General features: G+C 48.0%; 1 protein-coding gene across 1 annotated transcript in view; it reads right to left on the minus strand.

The window, feature by feature from the left end:
• The window catches only part of CDH23 (cadherin related 23), a 533,292-nt gene that overhangs the window by 517,624 nt on the left and 4,126 nt on the right, over positions 1 to 11,542 (minus strand). The window contains exon 2 of the mRNA XM_065551950.1: positions 3,271 to 3,410. Coding sequence (XP_065408022.1) covers positions 3,271 to 3,295 — 25 coding nt within the window. The 5' untranslated portion in view covers positions 3,296 to 3,410. The remainder of the gene's footprint in view (positions 1 to 3,270; positions 3,411 to 11,542) is intronic.

Raw genomic sequence — 11,542 nt, forward strand, 5'->3', positions numbered from 1 at the left:
ACCTGCGCTGGCACCATTGACCTCTTAAACTGAAGGTAAGGGAGAGAAACACAGAGAGGAGGAACTGGCACCACTGTAGAACAAAAACACCTGGCTTAAAATGGCACCAGCAACACCTGACCCGGAGGTGTGCTCTAAATGCTAAAATGTTTGCCTAGTAAGTGCCTCGGCCACAGCAAGGAGCTGAACTGTTCACCAGTTCAGAGGATCCTGCATCTTTGCTGCCAGCTATTCTCTCATTCTCCCTTGCTGTGATGGCTCAGCCTGCTTGGCTGCCCTACAAACGGGAAGTGGAACCTCCATGAGTCACCAAACAAGGAGCTGGCTGTGGCGCGAAAGACAAGGGGAATGAGCAGCACAGAACGAAGCAGAAGCTGGGCCCCTCTCTTGTTGCATAGACTCAGGGCCTTGCCTACATTGAGCACTTTAAGATTTCCCACTACTGCCAGTGGTAACAACAGCCTAAGCTCGAGCGTAGGTAACGTGCTGGTGACCAATGGCATTTTTGTCACTGTCATTTAGACATGCGCTGAGCAGGGTGAGATGACATGGTGGTAAAACGGCCAGCACTTTGTCTCCACTAGAGCTCCCACTGCGCTAGAGGATCCAACCAAGCACAGGGCACCACTGGGGTAAACTGGGTGCATACACATAATGAGCAACAACTCCTGCCCCAAAGAGTTTACAATCCAAATATACAAGCCAGGCCAAGGGTGGGAGAAAGGAAGTATCATTATTGCCATTTTACATGTGAGGAAGTGATGGGCAGCAAAATTAAACAACTTGTCCAAGGTCACACAGGGACTTTGGGGTAGAACTGAGAATGGAACCCAGAATCCCAGTCCAGTGCCTTACCTATAAAGCCATTCATGTCTATTTTAGTAGTTCGGCCTTGATGCATGCTCTTGGTATAGGCTGGTTCAATTTTGTTCTTGTCTCCTTGCATTTCCACCTGTCTATTTTCATCCTGTCCTAGCTGTGTGCACACCTAATTCCCCTTCCTTCTCTTCCCTGCCAGATGCAGCAAAAGTATAGACATGTATAAATTCATAATATAAGGAAATGCATCTTAAGAATGCCTGCTTTACACAACAGCTGGGTCACTGAGGTCACCTGGCAGCCACAGCATCTATGAAAATGATGCTTACTTAGCCCATAAAGAGCAGTTGCTGCTTGGTAAAGGCAAATATCTACATATCCAGCTAGTTTATCTCTAAGAGTATGTCAACACAGGGACAAAAGCCCTGCAGCAGGGCCACGGCTGGGCCAGGTCAGCTGAACCGGGCTCACAGGGCTTGGGCTTCAGGGCTAAACATTGCTGTGTAGATGTTCAGGCTTGGGTTGGAATGCAAGCTTGGGGACCTGCACCCTCACAGGGCTCCAGAACTTAGGCTCCAACCCGAACCAGAATGTTTACACAGTAGTTTTTCAGCTTCAGATCCCGACCCTCACGAGCCTGAGTCAGCTGACCCGGGCCAGCTGTGGGTTTTTTATCCCTGTGTAGACATAGTCCTGTACTAAGTTACTCACAAAGGGTACAGTTCTGGGAGCAAGGTTAAAATGGATCACACTTACACACACAACTGTTTAACTGCTCATGTGATGTGTTTTTCAGAACCATCTTTGCCAGCCCTTAGTGAGAGATGTTTAAAGCGGGGTTTTCTCCCTTACAGCTCATTGTATTCCTTCTTCTTAATCCTGCAATGAAAGCCGTAGACTGAGCTTGTGACATTGCTGCAGCTTACAAGGCTGTCCTCGGAAGAGGATTAAATGAACTTTACACCATATCTTCAAACAGAATGGGAAGTTAGGTTTGAAGAGGAAAGGCGGTGCTGAAAAGCAAAGTGAAAACCATAAACAGGACAGTTGGCCTTTGTATGTGATCTCATGTTTCAAGTTTGCTCTAATTCTAAAGTCTCTTTTCAAATCAAAACCTTCTGCTTTATATTAAAAACATTTGTCAAAGCAGATATTGTGTCTTATGCTGTTGCATAATAAAAACTATGCTGTGCAGAACAAATCATGCAGTAGCTACTGGGTATCACTCATATTTATGAAATCTGGAATCTATGCTAAATCTTGGGGGTGAAGACTGCTTGTATTCATAGAAATGTGCTGATTACATTATAAGCAGATAAGTGGACTAGTTCAATTTTGTCCAGATAGATATACACACGCTGGAATTCGTACTTAGCCAACCCCTGTTACATAGTTATATCCTCCCTCCCAATATGGTGTAATAAATTAGAAAACTTTCCTAGCTCAGTTAGTTCTTCCAATGCAATCCAACAGAGCACTAGCCCATCTTACTGGGAGCTACAGTCCTTCGCCATCTGTTTAGAACCTAATTACAAATGCAAAAAAATAATGTGCTTTACAATTGCACCAGTAAAAAGCTGTAAATGATTTAAATGCATGCATATGTTCCCTGCAGAATTGAACATGCATCTGTGACTTCTCCTCACATTAGAGACACAAATCAACAGAAAAGTACCCAAATCTGACTAACAGAATGTCCCTATAATGGTGATTTTTATACCTTTATTTTTTTTTTGATGGTAAACAGGGCTTTTTTGAAGCAATTCATTCAACTGCATTTTCTTCAGTTCCATTTTAAAAACTGTTTGTCACCATTGTGTAAATATAGTACAAATCACTCCATAAAACTTGCAAAAGAAGGGCAGGAACAGAGAGTCAGAGGGTGAGCCTGCAGCTGGCTGTCTACATTTCAAAGCACGTTTTTTTTCCTACAGAGTGAAATGCTACAAGATTCAACGATCCTGTCTGGGTGGGTATGGGATCAGACCAGCTGCCCTGGAATAACTCCATCATTGGGGGTTGATGCAAAGCCTATTCAAGACACTGGGAGTCTTTCCATAGACTTCAATGGGTTTTGGATTAGGCCGTAAGATAGTCTAATTTCAGAGTTGGAGCCCCACTTCCAGGTGTTGGTGCTCCCTCAGTCCATGAAAGAGACCACCAGCATTTTAGAACATTGGCTTAGGTGCACATTTATATATGGATGGGGGAAGCAGGTAGCTAATTTGAGGTGTGGCAGTGGGGGAGTGCAACTGCCAAGCAACTATAGCTTAAAAAAAACAACAACCAAAAAACCGTAGGGCCAATGTTTTAAATAGTCCAAAACAAGTAAGACTGTCCCAGGAGCATGCATTGCCCTTGACTGTAGAGGTCAAGGTAGCAAAGTCTCTAAATGCAGCTACTTATGAGCTGCTGAAGGAAGGTCAGAGAGCAATGACTTGAGAGACCCACCTGTAATAAGGAAATCTCTTAACATTCTGCTGGAATCAGTGTGGTGATGAAAAACACTGATGCTTCCTCCCTTCCCATACGAATCAAACTGACAGGAGAGTGGTAATTAGGAGTGAAGTCATACTGGCTGGCCTGTGGACCTAGATGGAGAGAAATATGCATACAGCTCATTAGGAAGCCTGTGAACTTTGCAGATAGGCTTTATGGTTAGGCTGCACAGACAGAACAAGAATTGCCACAGCATGCACAAACCTGCCTGTTTGCCTTATTCTAAAGTCACAGGAATAACTCTGACCAATTGTCCCTCTACTCCATTGCAACAGACTGGCCCAGTCTCATGGATGTGGAGCCCCAGCTCCTGGAGTCATGTAATTACCTGATATCTTTCATGTAAAAGTTTTAGCTCTCATGGTTGCAGAGGAAATCTTGAACACATGAGCAGATTGGGACCTAAGCTACTTCAAAAAACATGGCATATAAAAAACCCAAATTACTTTTACAATCTTACTTTTTGGATGGGGGGAGGGAGGCAGAACTGATCCGTGACTTGTGAACATTTAAGAGTGGCAGTATGGTGGTAAGAAAATTGTGGGGAGGGTGACAGGGGCATATTATGCTGTAAGTGGGTATGTCTCCTCCACGCCCCACCAGCCCCTCAGCCAACTTCCTTCCCAGTGCAGGTACCCCCCTAGCCTCTTCACTTTTCTGGTAAAAAGTCTTTATTTTTGCCTGGCTGGGCACAACTGAAAATACAGGCCATTTCCATTTCAGCATCCTTACCATTCCAGGCTTGTCCTCACCAGAGAGGCGAGGAGAAGCTTCAGTTTTATCTTTGTTTTGTCTTGTATCCTCTGGCCACACTGTATACGAGCGCTGTGCAAAACTGGACTATATCAACTGGAAGTTTGGAAGGGTTCACGTGAATCTTTTATTTGGTTTCATTTCACATGGGTTCGCACTCATTAATTTTGTAAGAATCATTCCCCGGTCTTACATCCATTAGTGAAACAAATCAAAACACTGCAGCACTTCAGCTGGTTTTGCCTCAAAACTATGTGAAATGACAAGCTTTCCCCAGCTACAGTGTGAAATCATAAATTGACACAGGGTCATGATTCTGAACCCTTGCAAAGAACGTAGGCTGGGCTCACAGATGGCAAAGAAACACAACATCTGAATAACATCATTTAGGATAGAGCTAGTCCAAAAAAAAAAAAATGGGGAAAGTTTTTCCATGAAAAAAATTCAATGGAATTTTGGATATTTGAAAAATTTCAATCATCTCTGATTTTGTGACAAAAGTTTGCGCAAATCCATTATAAGCCTGCCATCAGAGGAGGGCAGTGGACAAAAGATTAACCGATGCATGATAAATTCTCCTGTAGGTCTTTATTAAATGACTGAAGAAAAGGTGTTATTTAGAAAGACACTAGTCTTTGTGGTAGACTTAGATTTACTGGGAATGGTCATGTTAAACGGACTGTTGGCTGCTGTTTGCAGGGAAAGACAGATAATGGTGGAAGAGACAGTTACCTTTTTCCGTAACTGGTGTTCTTCTAAATGTGTTGCTCACGTCCATTCAATTTAGGTGTGTGTGCTCGCCACATGCACTGTGCTGGAAGTTTTTCCCTCAGCAGTATCCGTAGGGGACCGGCTCTGGCACCCCCTGGATGCCACCAAGGATGCCTACGCTCTAGTCGAGTGGGCTCTGATGATCGGTGGTGGAGGGACTCCCGCTAACTCATAGCAAGTCCGAATGCAAGAGGTGATCCAGTTAGAAATCCTTTGTGTGGACACCGGGAGGCCCTTCATCCTATCAGCTGTAGAGATGAAAAGCTGAGTCCACTTATGGAAAGGTTTTGTCCGATCGAGGTAGAAAGCCAGAGCCCTTCTTATGTCCAAAGCATGAAGGCACCTCTCTTCACTAATCTCATGGGGCTTAGGGCAGAAGACCGGAAAAAAGATGTCCTGGCTCATGTGGAAAGTAGACACCACCTCCAAAGAGGCCCGTTCAGCCACGCAACATCCACACTGTGAGATGGAGGGTTGCGAGGTTGGGGTGCAAGAGTCGGCCGTGATCCTGTGACAGCAGGTCTGGTCAGTTCAGCAGGGTCCAGGGAGGGATCGCTGACAAGCTTGATAGCGTCCCAAACCAGTGCTGGAGAGACCACACCAGAGAAATCATGATAACCTGCGCCTTGTCCCTCTTGATTTTCGCTAGGACCTTGCTGATGAGAGGAATTGGAGGGAATGCATACATCAGGTTCCTGCCCCTGGCAGGAGGAAGGTGTTGGAGAGGGAGCCCTTGCCCAGACCCTGTCTGGAGCAAAACCTATGGCACCTCCTGTTCTGCCTGGTGGCAAACAAATTCACTTGGGGAGGATTCCGTGGTCGATTCAGAAGTCCCAGAGATGGAGTGCCTCTTGGCAAAGGACTGAGGATTGCGCTCCACCTTGCCTGTTGATGTAGAACATCGAGGCTGTGTTGTCAGTGAGGACTCTGACCACTCTGCCCAACAGGTGAGGTAGGAAGACCATGCATGCTCTGCCCTGAGCTCTTTGACACTTATGTGTAGTGCCAATTCCTCTTGGGACCACATGCCTTGGGTCTGGAGGGTGCCAAGGTGCGCCCCCCAGCCGAGGTCCGAGGCATCCGAAACCAACTTGACTGAGTGAGGAGTGCTGACAAAGGGAACTCCTTCCAGGACTTTCTGGGGGTCGGTCAACCATCGCAGCGAGGTAAGTACCGTCGTGGGGATGGTGATGACCTTCTCCAGGTGGTCTCTGGACTGGGAATAGACTGTCGCCAGCCATTGCTGCAGGAGTCGTATCCGGCATGGAGCACTACACATGTACATGCTGCCATGTGACCTAGTAGGCACAGGCAAACCCTGACCGTGGTCAGGGTAAATGTGGAGACTTCCGCGATGAGGTCCGTCAGTGCCTTGAATCTCTCCAGTGGCAGGAACGCCCTGGCGCAGGTCGAGTCGAGCACCACTCTGATGAACTCTATCCTCTGTACCAGGAGATTTTTTGTTGTTCACCAACAGGCCAAGGTGATGGCATGTGGCTAGCAGCACCACGACGTCCCCTTGGACCTGGAGTTGCCCTTGATGAGCCAGTCATCATAGTATGGGTAGATCTGGATACCCTGACATCTGAGGTAAGCTGCCATTGCCAACATGCACTTGGGAAATACCGGTGGTGCTGTCGCTAGGCCAAACAGAAGGACCGTGAACTGATAGTGGTAAGAACCTACCATGAAGATGGAAGGAAGCGTCTGTGTCCCTTGAAGATGACGATGTGGAAGTATGCATCTTTCAGATTGAGGACGGCATACCAGTCTCCCAGATCCAGGGAGGGGACGATGGAAGCCAAGGAGACCATGTGGAACTTCAGTTTTGCTAAGTAGTGGTTCAAGCCCCGCAGGTCTAGTATGGGCCGCAGACTGCCCTTGGCTTTGGGGGTTAAAAAGTATCGGGAATAGAACCTCTTGTTCCTGTACTCCACAGGAACTACCTCCACCGCACCCAACTGTAGTAGACCCTCTACCTCCTGTACAAGAAGATTCTTGTAAAAGGAGTCCCTGAAGAGGGTTGGGGAAGGGGGGGTAGGAAGTAACTGAAGAGTGTATTGAGGACCCACCGTATTGAGGACCCATCAGTCCGATGTTATAGATGCCCACACAGGGAGGAAGGAAGAAAGGCGATTAGCAAACAGAGGGGAGGAAGGATTTGAGGAACAATCCAGTAGGTCGCACTCGGGCGTACCCTCAAAACGGGCACTTGCCCGTCTGCTTACTGCGGGTCAAGCCTGCCTGGGATGTAGACAGAGGTTGGTGGCCATGGAGTTTAATGTCCGTCTGTCCGGTGACCAGGGCGTGCCTGTCAAAAGGGACGTCTTGCATTGACCGCTGAGCCTCCAAGGAAAAACCAGAGAGGAGCACCCATGAAGCCCTGCACAATGAGATGGCCAATGCCATGGTATGGGCGGCGGTGTCCGCAGCGTCCGATGCCACCTGGAGAGCTGCTCTGGCTGCAGTCGTGCCCTCATCCAGGATCGCCTGGAACTCCTTCCTAGAAGCCTCAAGAAGGGCACTCTCGAACTTGGTCATGGCCTGCCACCTATTAAAATCATAGCAGCCTAGTAAGGCCCGATGGTTGACAACCTGCAACTGTAGACTGGAGGATGAATAAACTTTATGCCCAAACAAGTCTAGTCTCCTTGAGTCTTTATTCTTAGGCATAGCCCCCAGTTGACCCTGTCTCTCCTTGTGGTTGACTGCCTGTACCACTAAGGAATTGGGAGCAGAGTGGGTATAAAGGTACTCATGGCCCTTGGAAGGCACAAAGTACTTGTGCTCCCCCGTCTTGGAGATCAGAGGCAAGGAGGAGGGGGTTTGCCAGAGGTCATTTGTAATTTTAGCGACCACCTCATGTAGGGGCAAAGCTACTCTGGCCGGGGCCACAGGGCAGAGAACATTAAAGAGGGAGTCTGCGGGTTCCTCTAACTCCTCTGCCTGGAGGTCGAGGTTGGCAGCAACCCTCTTTAACAGCTCCTGATGCACCTTAGCATCATCCTAGAGCACCAGTGGAGGGGGCCCCAATGTGGCCTTGTCTGGAAACGAGGAGGAGGAAGCCAGTACCAAGGGGTCCTCCACAACCATAGGTGGTCTGGTGGCTTGCTCGCCCACCCACTTCATCCTGCGCCTGCGAGGTGCCTGCAGCCGAGGCCTCTTGGGCTGGAGGGGGCGAGACAGGGCAGTAGCCGGTCTCTCCGAAGCTCCGGATACTGAGCAGGTGGCCTGAGAGGGCTGAGAGAACCCACATGGTTTTCATGGGTACCACTTTGCCTACCACGGAGTCTGATGCCACGGGCCCGCCAACTTAGTCTGCGCCATAGGTGCCGGAGGCTGTCCCGCCACTAGGAACCTTGCTCTGAACCTGAGCCCGAGCAGTCACTCCCCTGCGACCAAGAAGGGGCTGATTGGTGGCTCTGTGCCGATCGGTACCGGTCATCCCTCCCAGAATTGGATCTGGCTGACCTCAACCAGCATCTGGCTCAGGGCCTCGGCAACCAGTGGCACTTGGCGGATCCGCGATGGCACTGGGTCAGCAATCTACGCCTCACACTTAACATGTGGTACCAGGCTGTGGAGCGGGACCAGGAACCAGAGTGGACTTGACATTGTGAAGATGCATCTGCAGGTGATGATGCTGCCTTAGGGGATTGGCGACGGTCCAGGGAACGGTACCGTCGGTCCGGGGAACGGTACTGTCGGTCCCTCAACTTGTCCCTGGAGCAGTACCAGTGCCACAGAGATTCCAGGCGCAGACTCCGAAACTCCTGCCGGGGGGGCGTGCCTCCAGAGGTCTGTGCCTGGTTACCAGCGAGCTGCGCCTCGAGCCTCTCTGCCATTGTCTGAGGTCCGGAGACCAGATGAGGCTGCGAAGCTTCTGCCTGTCACGGTCAGAAGCGTGTTGGCTGCGAGAGGGCGACCGTTGGTGGGACGTTCTCCGTGACGGGGAGCGCTGCGGGAAAGTGGAGACTGTGGTAATCCCAATGCGGGTTTACCCTGGGACCGAGACCCCACAGGGGGCGGAGTGGGCGGCCCTGAGAGGGACATAATGTCTTGCGCGGCTTGCAGAGCCTCCAGTGTGGACAGCATCTGGAGCTGAGGAGGACCTCTGCCGCTATCCGGGGTAGCCAGCAGCGAGTGGGCTAGGCTACACTGCTCAACCTGAGCTGAGGCCCCAGATCCCAAAGAGGGTGAAGAGGTGCCCGAGACAGGGCCTTGGTCCACCCCAGACTTGTTCTTTCCCTTGTGGGAAGCTGGAGACCTTCCTTGTCGCGTCTTCCTGGGCTCCTTGGCTGGAGCCATGGAAGGAGACCAGTGCCGGCTCGTAGATGGTACCGGCGGGGTGCTGCACACTGAGATCACGATGCTCAGCACCGAATCAGAGCGCTGCTCCAGCATCGGGATAAGGGCAGATGCCATCAGGCGCGCCTTCAAACGAATGCCACGCTCCTTCTTCATCCTGGGCTTGAAGGACTTGCAGATTTGCCCAAGCACCGTAAACAACTATTATGTGGATTGCTAATAGGCATGGGACTTTTACAGCGATCGCAGGGTTTAAAGCTTGGGGACCAGGGCATGCCCCGTCCCATGGCAAAGTCCCTTTAGTCTCTAACTTAACAAATAGGTTGAACTAAACTAGAGGGAAACGATATACAATAATATTTGCAAGAGGCAAATGAGTTTGAAAGAACGAGATGCAACAGCTCTAGCACCAGTTCCATGCACCATCATTGGAAGGAACTGAGCATGGAGGGGCATATGCGCGCCACTCCAGGGGGCACCAGAGCCGGTCCCCTACGGATACTGCTGAGGGAAAAACTTCCAGCACTGGTGCATGTGGCGAGGACACACTCCTAAGTTGTTGAATGGACATGAGTAATCACTTGAAGAAGGTAAATTTTCCTCAATATTTCTGGAGTACTGATCAATGCTAAATTGAAGCAGGATATTTAATTTGCTCGCTCGTCTTGATTCTGGTAGATTGCAGTGAGAATTTGTAATTCGTGAATTTTAAACCTGGCTTAACAACTTAATTCCACATCAAACATTTATGTATTTTTATAAGTGCCAAAAAATTGTTGTTTAAACAAAATCAACACCACAATTGTTATTGTTACTACTATTTCCACCAAGGCATCTATAAGAATGACTTTGGCATTACAGAACATAATTATTCTATATTCGGAACTTATATGCCCCACCTTTCCCCATATCACAGTGGTATTTGAATACCTCCTAATCTTTAAGATACAACACCCCTGGAAGGTAAGGAACTACTATTGTCCCCATTTTACAGGTGAAGAACTGAGGCAGAGAGCAATTAACTGCCTTGGCTCAGGATCACAAGGGAAGTCTGTGGCAGAACAGTAAACAATACTTGGGTCTCCCAAGTCCCAGGCCGGTGCCCTAACCATTACACCATCCTTCCTCTCAATATACATAGCTTTGGGTTTTGCTTGGATTCTTCAGCAGAGCTTTCCTATCATTCTGTTAAGAGGGCAATCTTCTTTTTGTAATGCTTTCGATGCTCAGTTATTTGCAGTTTGCTCTTAGAAGCTTGAAAACAATCTCTCCACCCCTGCTTGACAAGCATGAATTCCTTTTCCCCATCCCAGAGTGTCTAAAGGAACTGAAGTAAACTGCAGCCTTTTGGTTTGTGCTACCAACACTGGATTCATTTGGGTTGGGAAGGAACCTCTAGTTGGCTATTGTATACTACCTCTAGCCTCCTGACTAATTATTCCTCCTGTTAGTGGGTGTCAGGCCTAACCTGGAATATGTTCAACAACAGTGGCTGTATAAACATGCTTGCTAGGTCATTGCATTGCTCTGCAAAGCCAATCTTCTTCAAAGGCACTTTTTGCTTAGTATTTCTGTTGCCATTCTTCTATACTCTTCAGTTTGATCTCTCTTATACAGCACAGCAATGCACACAATGCATCATGTGGCTTTGCCCATGCTGTATACAGAAAGAATTACATCCCAATTGTTATATGCAATACCCTATAAATTATGTGTCTCTTTTCGCTGCAGCATCACAGCACATGCTCAAATTGTCATTGCCTTAAATCTTCCGTGGTGTTGTATTCTGACCAGGATTCTTCCATTTTATATTTATGTCTGATTCTGCCTCCTACACTGAACCTCTATTGATTTCCCCTCTCCCCTCATTTATCTAACTCCCTTAGATTAATAACACCAATAAAGGTAAGAGAAATCCCTCGTTTGCATCACCTGTAAGTTCAGTAAGCAGTCTCTCTGGATCTTCCTCCAGGTCATATGAAGGTATTGCATTATAACTGGCTCCAAAACTCTTTTTGAGCCTACCTCACTACCTTTCCTATAATTATGCTGAGCCTCCAACAATGTTTTTATCTGAGATGCAGTCTGGTCTAATAATCAGAAGAGGATTGGAAAAGTCAGAAGTTGTGGATTCCATTACTACTTATTGTTCTTATGCTCCATCAGACATTGCCTTTAAATTTTGTGAGCACAGTTTTGATCTACCCATTAATTGCTGGCATAAAATCAGAGGCCAGGTTTAAGCTTCTTATTTTTCCCCTCCATCTCTGTGATATATTGTTGGTGTAATACTTAACATGTTTGTAAGGTTAACAGTGATTGTAGAACCTCTCTATCTATATCCTTCTATAAAAAGGTGCTATGGAAGTGGGAGGTATAAAGGCATTAAAAT

The sequence above is a fragment of the Chrysemys picta genome, chromosome 7 (assembly GCF_011386835.1).
Source record: "Chrysemys picta bellii isolate R12L10 chromosome 7, ASM1138683v2, whole genome shotgun sequence".
NCBI lineage: Eukaryota > Metazoa > Chordata > Testudines > Emydidae > Chrysemys > Chrysemys picta.